General features: G+C 34.2%; 1 protein-coding gene across 3 annotated transcripts in view; it reads left to right on the top strand.

Annotated features, from left to right (window-relative positions):
* Positions 1 to 20,502, top strand: part of LOC136033647 (RNA-binding protein Musashi homolog 1-like) — a 122,089-nt gene that overhangs the window by 52,058 nt on the left and 49,529 nt on the right. For all 3 annotated transcript variants that reach the window (XM_065714465.1, XM_065714464.1, XM_065714463.1), the window contains 4 exons: positions 1,044 to 1,136; positions 7,657 to 7,705; positions 14,484 to 14,566; positions 20,361 to 20,448. In XM_065714465.1, the coding sequence (XP_065570537.1) occupies positions 1,044 to 1,136; positions 7,657 to 7,705; positions 14,484 to 14,566; positions 20,361 to 20,448 (313 nt within the window). The remainder of the gene's footprint in view (positions 1 to 1,043; positions 1,137 to 7,656; positions 7,706 to 14,483; positions 14,567 to 20,360; positions 20,449 to 20,502) is intronic.

The following is a 20,502-nucleotide window of genomic DNA, read 5'->3' as shown; positions in this document are numbered from 1 at the left end:
AATACATGAAAACTTTATTTTTAAGGTTTATGTTCCCTATGAAACTTGCGATTTTGCGACAAGTCAGCAGGCGTAACTTGCAGGAAAGAACAAAACTTGGATTAAATTTGGACTATAGACTTGTATTAGATACACTTAGGTTATGGACTGGAATTGTAAACTTAGATGTAGACTTCTATCATTGATTGAGTAGTTTTAGATTCGTCCATTCACAGAGGCAGTTAGGCAGTCTATGCATAATAATTCTATTATTAAGTAATAATAATTCTATAATAATTCTATAATTATAGCAGTTATAATTATAGTTATTAATTAAGTTATTGGAATTATATAACAAGTTAGACAGAATTATTATATTACTTAGACTTTTTCTTAGAGAATGATCTAAACTTGTATAAAAAATTGAAAATGTTCCTATTCTCCTTTTTTTTTCAACCTTTTCAACGTATTTTTGAATTTAAAAGAATGCAAACCAAATCACAAAAATATGATTAGGTAGACGGATAAAGCTGCGTCTCAACTATCGAATGATGACAAAAGTGTTGTCTTAAGTTGAAACATTAAAATATAGAAAAATAAAATGCCAAACCTAAATAACGGTAAAAAAAGGAAACATTTTTCTTGTTCAAATCCTTATTTTTGTATCATGACACCTTTTGAATTGTCACAGTTGCGTTGTCTTCTTTGTCATGTTCACTGAGGTTCATCCTTTAAAGGTGCGATATTGTGTAGGATTATCACTTCACTTTTTAAAGCTCACTATCTTCCCGGGAAAAAAATACTAGAAGACAAAAAAGTGATCTTATAGTGTTTGTGTAGTAATAAAAGTGGTAAAGAAGTACTAAATCAAGACAAAAAAGGATTTTTTTTTTAATTTTTCCCATAGTTCTGTTTTTTTTTTCCAAATTTAATGGGCAGTTTTAGTTTCTTTAGGTGTTCTCATGGGAAAAGACACTACAATTCTTCCTAATGTATTGCCTTTCACGAAGTAGCCTCTCATGCGTGAATGTTAAATAGCCACTAACCTTCCCTTTTTCTTTCAGATGGTAACTAAAACAAAGAAAATTTTCGTTGGTGGACTTTCCGCGCCATCTACCTTAGAAGATGTTAAAGCATATTTTGAACAATTTGGGAAGGTAAGAACAACCCAATTTGCCCTGTCTTTTTTTATTTCATATGCAGATGTGTTGCCCTCATTGCTTTGAAATTTCTAATGGAACTTTTTCGGGAATACAAAAGGGAAATTTATAAAATACACCAAAAATCTGACAAATAACTGAGCAAAAATTCTTCGTACACCTAATAAAATTCAAAAGCTAATATTTTGCAAGTGCAAATGGCAATAGCCTAGCCAGGAAGAGGATTACGGACGATCATATACCCTTTTACCTTCTCTGGAAAGTTAAGAAAATTTACTATCTGTACTTTTTGGTTAGGTATTGGCCAAGAGAAGCCATTCTGATGTTAGACTCCTCTAAAGAAAAGATTTTTAACGATGTTTTTCTATAATTTCTCTATTTTTGCATCATTTTTCTTATTTATTTGTAGGCTGGGAAACCAACTTTTCGATTCATTACCCCTCCCTCTTAAGTAAATTTCTATGAACGTGAATGTTAAAGCATATTTGGGTCTGATAAAATTTGTGCCAGGCACATACCCATAAAAATTCTACTATTAATAACTCACTGCAGCGCCAAACCGCCTGAGGTCAACACAGCTATGAAGGCTCTTCTTCCATCTCAATCTATTCAAGCTTCCCTCTGGACGCTGGGAAACTGAAACCGAAAAAAGGCGATATCCAAAAATATATGAAAATCACAAAATTGGGTAAAGTAAGGACAGGCAGCGATGCCAAAATGTTTCGGGAGGGGGGACGGGCTAATGAATTTTACCAACTGACTGGTTATTTTTACCGAGTGATTGGGTGATATTGCTTTTAAAATTACTTCATTCTTTTCTGTCCTCTGAGACTAATCTTCTTCCATTGATTATATGTCATCTATCTCCATCAGCCCATTTACCTCAAAAACACTGAACTAGTAAAATAGCAGCACTTTGCGCCACTATTAAACGGCCTCAATTTTGTGCCGATTGGATAAAAACAAGGAGTTCCATCTCCCCCCATATGTAACTCCCCTGGGATCTGGTCGAAATCAGCACCTTGCTTCTTTCCACTGTGCCTGATTTGTGTCCGTGAGTGGATAATCTATTTGATGGAGATGTGCAAATGAGTGCCCTTTGAGTATCAATATTAGTAAGTTTCGAAACTTCTCCGAAGGGAAGACATCGTTCATTTTCTTGGCACACTTGAGCTCGTTTTCTGTTTTGAATATTTGCGTGAACATATATATGTTTTGTTATTAACAGCTTGTGATATTTTTCATGATTGTTTAATAAGTCAAGGCTCTTCAAAAAAAATTGAATTAGCTTTTTTAAACAGTGGTTTGACAAAGAACTAAAAATCAAAGAAATGAGAAATCGGTGAGTGTATCTTACTCAGAGAAAAAAATGGGGAAAGAAGGCTAGAAAATAAATCCATATCTTAGTCAGTGGGACTAATCGCTGCGCCTTTACCCCAACTGTGAGAATAAAAATTAAGTTAAAAGTTAAAAGGCTAAATGCTGTTGATAAGCTATCTCTGATAAGGCTCTGATGATAAGGCTCTCTGTTGATAAGCTATCAACACGCAAAATGTTTTAGAAGATCCGAGATTTTTGATCAAGATTTTACCCTTTTTCACCAGTTGGTTTAATCTGAATCCATCTTTTTGCAAATTTTCAACCACTCCTTTTCCCCAACGAAACCTAACTTCAGCTTGTAGTATATTTCTAAAGACTGTCCTGCTTTATACAGATCTTCACTGGTAAAGTAAGGATCATTTTTTATTGTGTGTTACTACAAACTGTTTGATTCTGATAAATTGACTATGCTGAGACCAAAATTGTTGATTTAAGTTGTGTTTTCAAACAATCGTGATAACGAACTGTAAGTAAGGAGCGGCCTAGCTCAATATCAACCCAAGTTCTAAAAAATGGATTTTTATACCAATAGATGCATCAAAAGAGTTGTATTTTTATGCTGATTTCAAATATATGTTTCATCAAGTTTAGTCTTGCCAATCAAAGATTACGAGCCTGAGAAAATTTGTTTTATTTTTGAAAACAAGGAGGCACATTCCCTAAGACTCTTATAATCTTAATGAAAATCATACCATCAGATTTAGCGTACCAGAGAACCCTATTAAAGAGGTTTCAAGCTGCAAAAATGTGGAATTTTGTATTTTTACCAGAAGAGATCATGGACTCGTGTTTTTTTTTTCATTTTTGTTTTCCAGGTGTGATCGTATCGACTCAGCGGTCCTAAAACATCGTGGGGGGGGGCTCATTCGAACGAAAAATGAAAGTTCTAGTGCCCTTTTTAAGTGACAAAAAATGGGAGGGCAACTAGGCCCCCTCCCTCGCTCATTTTTTCACAAAGCTACCTGATCAGAATTTTGAGATAACCATTTTGTTCAGCATAGTTGAAAAATCTAATAACTATGTCTTTGAGGATGACCTAATCCCCCACAGTCCCCGGGGGAAGGACTGCAAGTTATGAACTTTGCCCGTTGCGTACATATAGTATTGGATATTGGGAAGTATACAGACGTTTTCAGGGGATATTTTTCTGGTGAGGGAGGGAATTGGGCGTTACGTAGGAGGCTATTTTCATGGAAAAATTTTTCATGGGAAGGGAATTTTCTATGAAGGGACGCCAGATTTCCCAGCATTATTCAAAAAACAATCAGAAATTAAATATAAAAAAAAAGAAGTTTTTTTCAGCTGAAAGTTAGGAGCAACATTAAAACTTATAACGAACAGAAATTATTTCATATTCGCCCCCTAGTCAATATATAGCTCTATGTTAAAGTTTTTTTTTTAGTACTTTCAAGAGAGCTAAATATTGTAATTAAACGCTCTCTGTGATTCAGGGGTCATTCTTATAGAATTGGAGCAAAATTTAGACTTCAGCGTAAAGAGCGAGGTACTGACTAGGGGCGGACCTTCTTTTATATTTAATAATCTGTTTGTTTTAAGTTTTCATGTTGCTCCTTACTTTCAGTTGAAAAAGCTTGGTTTTTTTATTTAATATCAATAAGGGTTCCTGCTCTTATAGGTTACCCATGCTCTTTGATACACATCTTCAATGGTAAACTCTTTATTTTCTTTTTGGTCTAGCAGCCTCCACTCAGGCATTAAGAAACGTTCTAAGAATGTCAAGATGATTAGAAAGTATGGAAACCCTTTCATAAATCCTTTATGGGGGAAAGATCTGTCTGGTTTTCCCAGCCATAGTCTATATCTCCATCCTTCGATCACTGTCAAAAAGTAACTCATCCAAACTTGGCTTTCAATAATTGATGCCCGTCTGATAAACTTAAAAACGGCCCCAAGTTCAAGCTGAGGTTCAGACAGATCTATAATTCTAAATTTAACCGGAACAGCCATTTATAATACAAAATGAGTTGAAATTTAGGTCATCAAACTTAGTGCAAATTTAAGACCTTTTGAACTCGTAGCAATCAGGGCTGCCAATTTTACGAAATGTTGGGATATAGGGAGGAGTAAAGAGCATGGGTAAGTTACTAGAGTGGGAACTGGCACTAGCACTGACAAAAAAACCTCAGTGCCTTCTAGCGTTGGTGCCGTTTGGCTTTTTTCCGTGTAATAATTAGAATAATTAATTTAATTTGTGCAGTTGGTAATATAAGTCTAGTAATGAGTCTGATCTTAGTTCCTGACGCTTGCGAACTATTAGAAAGCTTAAAAAACGAAGTGTCGCCAGACGCTTGATGGTGCTGACGGTTTTTTGCTGACACCAGCACAAGTTTTTACTCTTATAAGTTATCCATCTTTTTTTCGAGGGGTGGGGGATCAAGGGATCAGTTTTTAAATGAAGATAGAAACCGTATTTTTTTAACTCCACGCGGGGTGGAAGGGGTGGTTTAAATTTTTTTTTTAATGAAAATACCCAAAAAGTGTATTTCAAAATCTAACGGGGAGCAAAAAAGCAAGGGGTCGCTTCTCCTCCTCCCCTCATTTTTACACTGGCAGGACTACCTTAAGTCATTTGCGATCTTGTTTTGATCTAGGAAAAAACTTATAGGGTATGATTGTAAAAATAAGATTTTTTTAAACATCCAGAAAGTAACCCAAATTATAAGGTTTGTACCTCATTGGGTAACAAATAGTTCGATGCAAGATAACAGGAAAGCATATAACGTTACCCGAAACACGACAATATGTACACATATTTCTTGTAGGTTTTATTCTTCATTAGTCTCTCACACAATGTATATTTTCTTTCTCTCCGTTTCCATAGCTCCATCCATCTCCATTTTTTCGCTCTTGTGACGGCTTTATAAACAATAGCTAAGAGCTCATATGGCACTTGTGACGAGGTTCGAAGAGCCAAGAGCTCAAATGTTATGAGCTCTAGCAAAATTCTAAGAATCGATAGATTGCTTTAAAAGGAAAATCAGAGGCTTAATGCCGGTTGGGATTTAAAATTAGAGCTCTGAGTCACGAGGTCCTTCTAAATGTCAAAATTCATTAAGATCGGATTTTTCAAATGAAATCCCGATCCCTCCACTCTAAGCGTTTTCCAAGATTTTAGAGTTCTAAAGCACAAGATCCTTGTACATCTCAAATTTCATTAAGATCTGATCACCCGTTCGTAAGTACAAATACCTCATTTTTTCTAATTTTTCTAAAAAAACACAAGATACTCAGACTCTCGACTTTCGTACTGAAATGAAGTTCTCAGACGCTTCTAGGGTGTAATCTCTTACTGAACTTTCATCTCACCCAACTTTCATCTCACCCACAGTTACTTATTTTTGTACTAATAACCATGTTAGGGTGTCTTTTGAACATGTGGTTCGGTTTGGGTTGAAAAGAAACGACCATTAAAACAATGCATGACTTGTACTACAGGGTTGAAAAATAGCCAGGAAAACAGTTCTATTAATTTTGATTGTTAACTGCTGACCCCAAGTTGACGGGGTGATTAATTACGGAAAGGAGAAAATTAATTATGGGATAGGTTTGTTTTTGATTTGCCTTTCTAAATTAATGGGAGAATTAGAGTCTTTACTAAAGCCCTTTGATCTTTTTGTAAGTAGAAGCTATGGTTATTAGAGAATAATATCGATAATGCTTTTGGCCAAATATCTGGCGAGAACTATTTCTAGTTTCTAAGGAAGGAAAAAAAGATTATTTTTTTCTTTAATGTAGGATTAGGGCATGACTTTCCCATGGATTCAACCCTTTGAAAGAGGGGGGGGGATCTGGATTAGGTAAATGGTGGGAGAATACAAAAAACAACACTTTAGACTGCAAGGTTTCTTGAGAGGGGCTTCAGACGAATATTACATGAATCTCAAGTTCGAAGAATTTGTTTTTCTAGTGAAGACTGCTTGTGATTTTTCTTTTCTTGTTTTGACTTCTTTTTTTTTCGTCGGCAGCGAGGCAAGATAAACAAACTTTAAATTTATATTTTTTAAAAACTTATTTTCAGTTTTTTTTGCTCTTTTTTTGTAGCATTGCAAGATTATAATTCGAATTTTTCTACCTCACTTTCTTACAGAGCCTTTTTCTTGGGGACGCCTTCCGTCCCATTGAGTTTTTTTCGGGGACAGTGACAGATGTTTTCTATTTACTGTCAAGCACTTGTACAGGATTTTCTTTTTTTTTTGGGGGGGGGGGTGTCATTCACCCCCCCCCCAGCGTGAAATTACGTGAAAACTATAAAATTGGGGGGGGGGGGGATCGGAAAGATTTTGACAAAAGGTTTGGCTGTTGTCTTACTTGGTATATGCTTGTAGATAAGTATATATATCAAAGCAAAATATTCAAAATAAAAACAGTTCAGTAATCAAAACTCTAGGTCCTGGTTATCCAGTTTGACTATTTAAGCTGCTACACACTAGGAAAAAAATTAAATGTAATGCAGAACAAGAATAGTCAAATAAGAAAATAAAACAAATAAATAGAGAGAAAAAAGTGGGGGGGGAGGGTATAAAAAATATAAGAGAATGGACTAGTTAAATATGTAGGTTAAATTTTGATTAGTAAGTATTTTGAAAATTAACGAGCATCAACTTAAGAAAACTTCCTTGCCTTAAAGAGTATCTGCACTCTGACTCTTAAAGTTTTAATGGCTTTTATAATTAAAATAATTTTAGTTTAGAAAAAACTTGTTCAATTATCAGGTATTTTGAACGGACTTCCATGAAATTAAGAATTTGTCTTTATGTTAACATCGAAGTACATTCTCTTAGATTAGTGTTGAAATATGTAAATACTTGATGTGTATTAGGCTTCAGAATATTTAAAGCAAATGTTCCGCAGTTAAAACAACACTTCAGCAGTTAAAGCAACTCGAAGTGTGGTTGCCGGCTATTTATTATGTTGATAATACTGTTAGCCCTTACTGTCATTTATCCAATCGCCATCTATAATTATATTCTTAGGTGCGCGTCTGTGAATACAAAAATTTGCACACTTGAAATTACAATTATTTTTATTGTAATTATTTTTTGTGTTTTTATTTTTATTTTTTTATTTTTTATTTTTTATTTTATTGTAATTATTTTTATGTGTTTTTATTTTTCAGGTTGAAGACTGCATGCTCATGTTTGATAAGCAGACGAATCGACACAGAGGTAGCTACTATTTTCTAGAAGTTTTCTTTTCGCTTTCAATTAAATGCATATATTCATAGGCCCATACACTTATATCCCCAGAAGGGATTCATAGCATTTATCAGAGAAGCAGGGGGAGGGAGTCGAAACAGGCCAAGTATTTTTGAGGTAGGCTCAATCATAACCTTGAAGCAGCGGAATTTAGGTAGATTTGCGTTGATAACATTCAAAGTAAGCTTTACTAGCTAAAATAAGGGATAAAGCGTATCTTAAAGGAGAACAAAACTATCTTTTGTAGTTACTGCCTATGTTAGCCTATGCTAGCCTATGTTAAAGGAGAACAAAACTGTCTTTGGTAGTTACTGCCTATGTTAGCCTATGTGTAAGAAGAACAAAGCTATCTCTGGTAGTTACTGCCTATGTTAGCCTATGCTAGCCTATGTTAAAGGAGAACAAAACTACCTTTGGTAGTTACTGCCTATGTTAGCCTATGTGTAAGAAGAACAAAGCTATCTCTGGTAGTTATTGCCTATGTTAGCCCACATTAAAGCTTATGTTAAAGGAAAACAAAACTATCTTTGTAGCTCAAACCATGCTTGCAAAGTGCTTACCAAATAAAACTTAATTTTATCAGTAATAGTAATTTTATTAGTAATTTATTTATTAGTAAGATATTAGTAATTTTATCAATGATATATCAAAATTAATCTAATTAATTGAAGGAAAAAAGGAGAAAAGAAGAAACAATAAAAAATAAAACAAGCTAAATAATGATTAGAAATTAATAATAAATTAATAGTTATTACTAACATGGAATTATTAGTCGTTAATTTTTGGAGAGATATCAGAAAACCCAATTTTTTCTGGAGGAATTTGTTGAAACCTGAAAAATTTGGGAAATGCTGAAGCGCTGTTCCACTCCTTCCCTCTGTAAGGGATTGTTGGGCCTCTGTGTACCTACTACTACTATCAACAACTAACTGCAGCACCAAGATGCCTGAGGCCAACACAGCTACGCACGCTCATCCCTCATCCCAATTTATTCAAAGCCTCCCTCTTTCCGCCTTCCCAAGAAGTTCCAATTTCCCTTAAATATTTCTTTAGGACATCCTTCTACCCTATTCAGGGACAACCTGCTTTTCATTTGGCTCTAGATGGTGAGCTGTCAAGGACGGTCTTTGGCAATCTGCCATCTCTCATCTCATCCTAGCCGTTTTAACCGTTTCAAAATTTTAAGGTCATAACCGTAAAGGTATTGAACTGTTAAAAAGATTTTCAGTTCCTTTTCAGGGTTTAGTCACTCGTTCGGTTTGTCTCAGGTGTAACTCTAGTCCTCCCTCAAAGCTACTGCCAATTTATCAAATAAGTTTGAACTGTTCTATAAGAAGTCGTTAATCACCACAGTTCTCCTCAATAAATCCAAATTAATTGTCTTTTTGCACTCTCAAGTGTCAAGAGTGGTACATCCGAATTTAAAAGTATATTGTTTTTATTGTCATTAAAAATGTTAATTGTCAACCTCAGCAAACATTCTTTGGGTCAAGTATTTTAAACATGTCTTTCATTGAGAAAAATGTATGACGTCAGTACGCTAATTTGTGTTTTTTTCACGTGATCATTTTTCAACCTCATGAGTTTTGTCTGGGAACTGAAAGAACCGCTTCGAAATGTTTAGACTGCCAGTTAAGTTTCATTGGCTCTTTTCGGTTGAGTTCAAAGGTTGAAAATGTATACCTTACTAACAAGATGTTTGAGCTCCAGTCGCTTTGACCCATTTCAATAAAAGTTAAATAGCTGATTACTGTTCTTTAAGCTAGGCTTAAGCAAAATACCAGGAATTTTTTTTCTAGAATTGGACAGCAAATTCATGTTCTCTCTTCGACTTTTATAAAGATTGTAATTATCTAAAATATCATAAAGATTGTATGAATCTTCATCAACCCTATTCAACTCAGCCCCATTCAACTCAATCCTCATACTGCTTAACCCTCATATAACTCAACGCCCATTCAACTCAACACTCGTACAACTCAACCCCCCTGTAACTCACCCCCTGTGTAACTCATACCTTATTTGATTAAATCCCATCTAACTTAACCCCTGTGCATGTCAACCCCGTTTAAATCAACCCCGACTAGATTCAACTCCAATTTAACCCAATACTCATTCAAATTGTTCTAAGAATAAGTTTGAACCTTGGCTAGCTGAATGAATTTGATTTGAAAGGGGTTTGGGTTGAATTGGGGTTGATTTTAAGGGGGTTGCATTAAATGAATGTTAAAATACACGTAGGTTGAGTTGACTGAGGGTCGAATTAAGTAAGGGTTGAGCTGCATGGGGTTGTAGGTGAACAAGGATTGAGCTAATGGATTGAGTTGAATGGGGCTGAGTTAAACGAGGGCTCAGTTGTACGGGAATTTTCGTATGTTTTTTTTTCCTATTTGGACAAATTTGCGTTCTTTCTTTCAAAATAAATTCCTGGTTAAGGTGCATTTTTCTTGAAGGAGTAGTTACCTACGGGAATTGACAAGTTGTAAATGTTTGAAGTTTGAAATGTTTTGAAACGAAACTTTGACTGGTGCCATAAAAGAGTAACTCACCGTAGCCTGGTGCACGAACTCCGGCTCTTCCACGAGCCAAATTGACTAGAAGCCTAGAAATAATTAGTTTAGCTTAGAAATATTCCAAGTTTTCTTTTCTTAGGTTGAATGCAAGAAAGCTCAACCAAAAGAAGTAATGTTGCCAGTCAATTTGGCTCGTGGAAGAGCCGGAGTTCGTGCACCAGGCTACGGTGAGTTACTCTTTTATGGCACCAGTCAAAGTTTTCAAAACATTTCTGAAGTTTTTGTACTCTTTTGAAACTTGTTATAAAATTACTTGCCGATATAGAGCATTCGTAGCTAATATATGGGCAAAATATGGAAAAATAAATCATTTTTAGAATCTTTTTTTGGGACTAGATTTTTAATTCTTCGCATCACCACAAGACCTCTGCTCAATTTTTCATCTATCGCACTTGAATGGTTTTTCCACGACAGTTTTCATCAATTAAAAACCCCAAATACTTCGTTATTGCTACTCTGTTTTGTCACATTTCCTCGAACCGTGATTTGATCATTTCCAGCATTTTACGAAAGTCTAGAAAATATCATGGAAAAAATGTTAGAAAAGTTTAGGGTTAGCAAATTTTGTTGAGAAAAAGTTAAAAATTCAGACTCAGAATTATGAGTTTTATTATACAAAACATCAAGCGAAGGCGCAGCTAGAAAGATCAGAGTGTCGTCTGCAAACAGGATGGCACCAGTCTTCGACAGGTAATGCTTCAATCGATCAATAAAAATGATGAAAGGGGGTCCCAGGATTGACCCTTGTGGGACCCCGCACTCTATTTTCTTTTTTTAAGATAAAAATGATCCATTCTGTACTATCTGATACCGATTGTGTAGATGAACCCAAATTGGTTTTCCATTAGAATTGTATTCTTTTCAATATAATAGCTTAGCTTGGGCATGTACCGCTTTCTCATATAACTTAGAAAAAAATATTCTACTGAGCAACTCCTCAATTGTGTTCTGGATTATACAGGAGTACCCTAACTATTTGCTATATTGTGAGTAGCTGAAACTAATCTTTATAATTATTTTATAATAATTTTTATAATATATAATAATAATTTTATAATAATTTTATGACTAAAAATGATACTAACTCTTCTTTTCTTTATGACAAAAGGAGTTGAACTTGAATATTTAGAAAATAAACTTTTTTTTCTTTTTTCTTATAGCAAGATTTACATCCTAAAAGCATATTCTAGTATATAGCCAGCCGTTTTTTAAAATTCTTAAGCCTTTAGGCTACCAGGCGTGTCAATTGGGGAGAGGAAATTTTTCTACTTGATTTTTAGCCACCCTCTCCTTATTTTGGAAGTGTTTCTTTTGTATTCTCATTAAAAATACTCTTTCTTTATTTTTATTGAAAAAAGTGGAAACAATTACAAATTTACCCCCTCCAGTAGATATTGAAAGGTACGTTTTACTCCTACCTACATTTTCATGAATTAAAACTTCTTAAAACTACAAAGAGAATAGTAGGCTATAGAGAAAACAAATTTATCTAAAAATCGACTAAAAAAAAACAACACACGTTCGGGAATTATAACTTCGAAAAGGTAAATAGAAATACTCAGTCACTCTGGTTCAAGAGCACCGTAAATAACCGCAATTGTGACCCCCTCCCCATGCTTGACTGAAAGAGAAATCTCACTTTCCATGATCGTGAAAAACTTTCAAGTCACTTTGCATCAGCAGCGGGATCAGAAGAGGGGGGGTACGTCTCATGGCCTAGGCAAAGTTAATACTCTTATTCCGTTTTAGATTATATTGATTCGATAGGCCATGCAAAAGTAGCTAATTTAAGTAAGTTACTACCCTATATTAAATTTGCGGAAATGAAGTCATTTGAATTAAAGGTTTTGAAACGCCTAAAGATTTTGTGTGCCGTTCTTTGATTTCATGAGCCTCGTCTAAAATGCAAATGAGAACTAATAACGAAACAATAAGTTGTTTTAATGTAATTATTTCCTAGCTTGGGAAACAGCGGTGGAACGAAACTTGATATTTTCCAATTATAATCCGTAAAAGTATAGTTTAATTGTTAATTTGCGTGTGAATGGTGTAAACTAATCCCTCAAAATCGAGGGGGAAATAGCAGTGCGACTATCTGTTAGTTAAATTAAAGATAGACTTAATATTGTTAATTGATAAAAATATCAAAATATCTACATCTGTTTTGTCAAGCTAAGATCTGGTGTAAAAAAAAAAAAAAAAAAAAAAAAAAAAAAAAAAAAAAAAAAAAAAAAAAAAAAAAAAAAAAAAAAAAAAAAAAAAAAAAAAAAAAAAAAAAAAACAACTAAGGGAAAGGCCAAGGCCAGGAAAATTTATAGACCGTTTTAGGCCAGGATAATTCATAAATGGCCTGGCTATTTCAGCCAGGGAAATTCATTGAGGAAAAATATATTGCAGATTTTTCGTCTGTAGCCTACATTGAGCAAGGCGTCCTCACAGTAAAATTCAGTAGCGGTTTTAGGCCTCATAATCTAGGGAGGGGTAAGGTACCTTAATAGAAGTGTAAAAATATAAAATAAAGGGAATTTAATCTTAAGTTCTATTTGAAACCCTTTAAATTTTTTACTCAATTTATTCTTTATAAATTTTGTTCAATTTTGTAGCACAATCAATTTGTAGTTTCGTCCATGTTCAGTCAACTCCGTCGATCTAAAACAATTTGTAATTTTCTCAGTAATTAATGTTGAAAAAGCCTAACTGAAACAACTAAATAAAGAGATTTATCATACTTGATTGTAATAAATCTATGCATATGGAATAGATGACTGAACTAATAACTTAGCACTGAATTTTCAATCGATTGGTGTATTGATGTTCCAGTTCTACTATCAAAAACCAAAAGGAATCATCGGTCACTTAAACGGTTCTCAATGGAACCTGTGACGGTAATTGAAGGAGCGCTGAAAGGACCTTCAAATTGTGTGTTATTCTTTAAGCAAGCGAGTTATTAGAACATTCCGCAATTTTGCTAAACTTTCTCCCTTAAAGATCCCCATTGTTTAAGTTTTTTTTCGATTCTCTCTTTTCTTTTTTTTACATCTTTTTTTAATCTGCACTGAACAGGTCCTATCGATTATATTGGAAATATATCTGGTAGATTTGTATGCGGTGATATTTACTGGCCTTTATTTCTGTTTCTTAATTTATTTTTCCTTCCAAGTCTTTTCATGGCCGTTCAGTTTGGCTCAGATTTTTTTTGCTCATATATTGATTGAAGTTTTCTGATATGTCAGAACTACACTATTAATACCAACAATTCATAACAACACTGAACCACCTAAGACTAACACAGATGCGCGCTCATCCAACCTCTTATTCAGAACCTCTCAATTTACTCCTTCCTTGGAAGTCCCCAATTCCTTTAAATCTTTTCCTATGACATCTTCCCTCCCCATTCGAAGACGTCCTATTTTTCGTTTGGTCCCCGCTGGACCATAAAGTGCCATAAAGCACACACGACAGTAAATTGATTCCTAAGTATTATGTCATTTCAAGTCAAGAATTTGTGACTGCGAATTGTTCAGTACTTGTTTGTCTTATTTAGTATTAAAGGAAATGTTCTCAATAATATTAATTTTTTTTTGGCATATGACAATAAGAATTAAGTCTATTAAATTTTTGCAAGGCAACAATTTCTAGAGGTGCAAAGAGTAAAAAATTTCTTCAGCCTACCGTCCGGTGCTAAAACAAAAATTGTTTCATTTCCTAGAGATACAGGTTTTTAAAGTATTTACCGGTTTTCATCAACCTTTTGATAGGGGAAAGAGGGTCATTGACGTGTACATATTCCTCCAGCTGCCCACTGGGGAATCCCCTAGCCTCCCACTGGGGAATCCCCCAGATGCTTTCTGGAGAATCCCCCAGCTAGCACATTTCACTCAATAGTGTGAATGTTCATCTACGATTTGGGCATCAAATATAAACATAAGTATGTTCTTCTGCTGCCAAGTTTTGTTAACCCTTTTTTTGTAAATTATAAGAAAACCTTTAGTCGTTGCTGCTCAGTCAAAAGTCACCATGAGATTGGTTCATGAGGCTACCTGAGCACACCCTTCCTCCCAAATCAATTTGGAGTCCCGTTGATTTATCAAACCGTCATGACGTTCTGATAGTTTTTTTTTTTTAATTAAGGTTAAAAGTCAGTTCGCAGGTATTTATAACGGAATCTATTTTAGGATTTGCATTCGTCACTTTTGAGTGTGAAGATGTAGTTGACAAGGTTTGTGAGATCCACTTCCATGAGATAAACAACAAAATGGTAAGACGTTTTTTTTTTGTCTTTTCTTTAAAATGAATATAGATCGGTTGCAGTGGCGTCAATTCACGAAAACATAGGGGGGAGGGACAAGTTGCACGTTTGGAACAAGTCAAGGCGTTTCCAAAATTGATGGGCGGGTAAGATCACCTTGACCCCCTCTCTTATGGAGTTGCCAGGTGAATTATTATGAATAATAATCCATTATTTGATGGGTAGGATTTAAATACAGTTCTATTTATCAAAGTATCTTTAACCCTACATAACATTTCAAATTAGTGCTTTTTAGTCAGTGCTTTCCGAATTTCTCTCACTTTCTAGTCATCATTTTTCGAGTTTCTTAAACTTTCTATCTAGCGCTTACCAAATTAGGGCTTTACGGAAAAAAAACTTAACAACTAGCAAAGAAGGAATAAATCACGCTAATCATTCATTTTACGTCATAAGCCCAAAGAAGTCTACCAACCATTCAAAAGCAGCAAAACAATTTTTTTTGAAAACAATGATGAATAAAGAAAAGTTATAGGAAAAAGATGTAGGGTGAAACAAAAAAGGAGAGTATGAACTGCGGCGTCGAGGACTATCGAGGGGGACGGGGCTATTGGGCATTTTAGGTATTATATATACATTCACTCGAGATTGGCATGAAGCTTTATCTGTTTCGTTTGTAAGATGTGGAAAGCTGTAAAGGACTATGGAAATAAGTTCCATTTTTTAAATTATCTTCCTGGGGACTATAATTTGAGAGGTGGGGTTGTGGGGCACGACCCTATGCTTTTTTTCTTCAAGAAACAAATAAACATGCATCCGTGATCTTTCTCCTGAAAAAAAAAACTGTACTAAATTCCACATTTGTGTTGATAGGAACTTAAAACCACTGCAGAAGGGTTCTCTGATACGCTGAATCTCATGGTATGATTTTTATCAAGATTGGCTTGACTTTTTGGGTGTGTTTCCCCCTTTATCAAAAATCAGGAAAATTTTTTCAGGCTCGTAGCTTTGGTAGGTAACATTAAACTTAATGAATTTTATATATTTGAAATACGCATAAAATGCTAATTCTTTTGTTGTATCTATTGTTATCAAAATTCTTTTTTTGAGAGATTTGATTACTAGTTGTTTTGATTGGCTCCTTACTTACAGCTCCTTAGTTACAGCTACTACGAATTGTTCGACAGAATTATGAGAAACATCTATGTAGGGATGGTAAAATGAAGCCTGGTAGTTTCAGGATAGTGTCTATGCTTGGAGTCCTTCTACAGTTTTATTGAATTGCTCCTCTAGTAAACGTAATACAAAAACTAGCTTGAGTTAAAACATAAATGCAATTAACAGCTTTATTAGGAACAAAAAATAACAAAAGGAAAAGCTCCCCTCTCCCCAATTTCCAAGTCAAAATGTTTGGAAATGATTAATACCCAAGAGTGAAAGATTATGCTTGAAAATAGTTTTGCTAAAATGAAACTATCCCATTAATTTTTTTTCATGCTTCAGAAGACGTTTGGTGTTAACTAAATCACTAAACTATATAATTTGAGCTACAATATATAATATGCCTGTTTTAAGGTCTTAGATTTTACTTCTCTGGTCGTTTTTCCAGAACATTGTAGTCCATTTTCCTCTGATCTATGGCCTAATAACTTTATGATGATAACATCAAAGTTCTCTGTTCGATGTCCTATTGGGCAAAAAGAATTCAAATTTAAGCTCTTGTGATAATCAGTTATCTTAGCACTTTGATTAATAAAAAACGATAATCTTTGTTGATAATAGCTCTTTAATACGACTCCGAAGACTCCGAAGTTATCATTTATTTGTTGTAGTTTTGCTTCTGAACAGGGACATTTTAGGTCCCTAATTGAGCAGCATATTATTGATTGTAAATGTAATTTTAGTATTTTTTTTTTATTGAAATAAACGTATACCTACCTACCATACTTTAAGACTATGTCACGTTATGCAATCTTGCGGGGCAAATTTCATCCGTAGCTTATACAGTGCTAAATACACTTTAGTTCTACTTAAAGTTTTACATTACGTCAGTTTATTTTACGTTATGGGAAGTCGAAGCGATAGCAGCACAAAAATAGAATTTCTGGATGAGTCATTAATAAATTTTTGATATTAAATTAGCAAACTTTCCTTGAGAGCGTTTCACGCTTGATTATAGCTTGAACCTCCATCCCAGTTCTGCATTTCTATTTTTGAATATACTTCTCGCGATGATTACGATGATTTTAGACGATAGTTATCATATTTTTTTGAATTTTTACGTTACTGTAGTTTTGGAGGAATTTTCATAAATTACACTAACATAAGTCTCTTCATTTGAGCAAGTATTTATGCGGAATGTTGAAGTCCTTTGACACTTTGGTAGCGTGAAAATTCACTAAAACATAATAGCAATTGTCTAAGATTACCATAATCATCACGAGAACTCTGAAAATAAAATGCGGAATGAACTATATGTTTTCATTCCGTTTGGTATGAAATTATTCTTTTTTGGCTTTGGGCTGAAAAATTCGTCTTTCCGGGAGGGAAAATTGTTAATTGCTTGAAATATGCTTCCTGCTTATGCGCTAGTAAAATATTTTATTGATATTCGTTTTATTGATTTTTATTTAGATATTCAAAAGAGCTTCTATTTTAATGAATTTATCTAGGAAGACTTCAGAGAAGTTTGCTTTCTGTTAGATTAGAATACTTTAAAATCAGACAGCATTTTGACAAGATTTAGGGGGTTAACTGCCCCCTAGAGTCCTCAGACCATCTCAAAAAGTGAAGAAATTCCAGCTCTCTGTACCCAGCCTATCCTCCTCAGCGTATTTGTTGGGCATAGTTTGAGCTTAGTAAGAGTAGTAAAAACTTTAGCTATATTATAATTATAATATCTATCTATATATCTAATAATTTAAATACAATAAATTATTCCCTAAATCTGTAACACTTATCAGCCAACAGTTAATCTAAAAACTATGAGGTAATGCTATAGATAGTATAGAAAGGGTAACAGTTTCCCCAGAAAGTGAAGACTTTTCAATCAGAAAGTCAGTTGGTTTCTGGATGCTTACAAGATTGTACGCGTCCCCCCCCCTAAGGACATGCAAATATATTATTATTATTGTGATTGGATGCAGTTAATAGGTTTGATTAAAAGACACACAATTTTACACATTTTATTAATAAGTAGAATTTTTATTGAAGAGATGGACTGTTTTCTCAAATCCCCCGAAACAGTTAATGCTTCGACTTTCTTCTTTTTTATACCTACTGTCTGTTAGGCTCTTTGGCTAGTGTTGAATAACAACAAAAGGTATATATATTTTTTGTTGTTGCTGACTACAAATACCTCGATTACTCTTTTTTGTCAATAGCGATGAGATAAGCAATAACTCACTGTTGCGGAAGGAGCTATTCCTTTGTCGTCAATTGAAGATCATTAGGATATTAATCACTCTGAATTGGACCTGCCCTCTTTTCCAAAAATCCCTTGATTTTCCCCCGCTTTAATTCGAATAATAATCCAGCTGACATACCCAGGAAATAATTAGAAAGGATTGGGATACATCTAATTGGCTAACCGATATAAGAAAATGCTGAGTTGTTTTTCTCGCGCTGTTTTGGTAGAAAAGGGGAAGGTCATTGTTTCCCAACACTGACTAGATTGATAAGGGGGATGGAGTCGGGGTGACTGTTCATCCTTCTGTTTATTCATTCCTATTAACAAAGATTGATAGCTCTTGGGGAAACGTGGGGAAAGCTGCGACTCGGAACTCGAAATTTGTTATATACAAAGGGTTTGGCGTTCGTGAGCTAAGTCAAGAAAAAAAAAATATAGCTTTTTCGATATGGAACTACTAGGTACATTTTATATTAAAAGTTAAAATGATTATTTAAAAAAATATAATTTAAGGATTAAAAAAGACTAGGACATCGAAAGTATATAAGCCCTAGTGCTATCAGGAATCAAATGCGTATCTTAAATGTGTTGTCCAGTAATTCCCTATAAATATAGAGGTATGTAAATAAATTGGTTAAATATAGGGAGCTATATTTAAAGATCCTTTTTAATGTTTTATTTTGTTTAAATAAATATAGTGAGCATAGTTTCTTGTATTTACTTTGTTTTATTAATAAAGATACTAATTTAAATATTAAAAAAAAATATTGTAAGGCAGACGCATGGAGAGTAGATGAGCCCTAGTGCTTGGCTCCTCTTCAAAAGGATAACATATGTTCATTTTCAAGGGATATTAACCAGGAGCTCTTATTCGGTTGAGGGGGGATATAACTTATAAAAGAAACCGACTGAAAGGTAAAATATTTAAAAATACTAGAAATTTTTGAAAAAAATCTTAACATTCTTGAGATTTTAGGACATGGAAGGTTGTAAGGACTACCATAAAGTGTTTTGAAAATGAAATTTTTTCATAAGTTAACTGGAATATCATAATACATAATTTTTCTTCACATTATTCCCCTATTTTCCTCCAAATTATAGTTCTGCTAACGCGCCAGGAACTCGTGACCTTATTTTTAATATGATCCCTATAGAAGACATTACCTTGGGGAACGGGGGTGAAAGATTTTCCTCCAAAATTGTTTTATTAGTTGTGACCCTTTTTTTCATTAGTTATGCCCTTTGGATGCAATTTCTTTGGATAACATATTTTAGCATAAATACTTAGATAGGAGGAAATTTTTTGTCTACCGCTCCCTGAAACCTGAAAGTATTTGTATTACTTTTCCTAGTTACCGAGAATTTTCCCCCTCGAGAACTTGCCCCTCAAAAATTAATAAAATGAAAACTGAAAATTTCAGAATTTAATGAAAATTAGTTGATTAAAAATTAGTGAAAATTTATAGTGACATTAGTATATATTTTTTGAAATTAGAAAAGATGAAAGCGTGAAACAGCCGTTTTATATCTTTCTGATGAATTTGGCAGATGATACGAAGACATTTGTTTACTTACGTTAATGTTTTACTGATGAAAATTTATAAGGATTTTTTTTTTAATCATGATTTCTAAAGCCAGGATTGCTTGAGAACGGATAGTACTAGAATGTGTAGCTCTCAAACGGGTAGCATCACATTTTGCCACTTAAGTATTCTTAATTAAAAATTTACTCACTACCGTGGAATAGTGACTTTGTTCCAACATTCATTTCGAGGCGTTGTACAATAAACACGTAAAAACAAGTGCAGCATGCAGCTAGTGCCACGGGTAGTGTGATGTGTATCGCGCAGGGACGGGAAGCGTGTCATGTGTTTTGCTAAGAGTAGTGTTGTAGTGGTGTAGCGGAACATATGGGGCTTTGAGATATACACCTGGCGATGGGAAGTGAACAGCTCTGCGACTCGTAGGTTTTGATAGGTTTTTTTTTTCAATTTGATTGGTAGATGTTGAGGTTTTACCGAAAGAATAATCCTTGTGCTTTTCCAATCTGAAATACCAGTAACATACTCGTAACTGTAATAATTTTTCTGACCGTTGGAAAAAATATTGGCAGTTTTGGTTGAGATAATTTAAAGTTTCAAACATTTAAACCTAAGTTACGAATTGTTTTGGAGTATTTGAATGGATTAATTTCAGTGTTTTCCTTTCCAATTTTTGTTTAGTAGCACTTTAACTTGCTCGTTTATTTGGTGTTTTTTTATATGTTTGCATTATAGTTTTTTCTTTGGCTTGTCTAAGCTGTGTCGCGAAAGCTCTAGGCAATTATAAATTGATTAGACCTAGAAGCCTAGAAATAATTAGTTTAGCTTAGAAATATTCCAAGTTTTCTTTTCTTAGGTTGAATGCAAGAAAGCTCAACCAAAAGAAGTAATGTTGCCAGTCAATTTGGCTCGTGGAAGAGCCGGAGTTCGTGCACCAGGCTACGGTGAGTTACTCTTTTATGGCACCAGTCAAAGTCCAAGTCCTACTCCAGCGAAAT

Source organism: Artemia franciscana, chromosome 12 (genome assembly GCF_032884065.1).
Source record: "Artemia franciscana chromosome 12, ASM3288406v1, whole genome shotgun sequence".
In the NCBI taxonomy this organism is placed as follows: domain Eukaryota; kingdom Metazoa; phylum Arthropoda; class Branchiopoda; order Anostraca; family Artemiidae; genus Artemia; species Artemia franciscana.
Note: the sequence above shows the minus strand (reverse complement) of the source record. Positions and strands in the feature narration are given on the sequence as shown.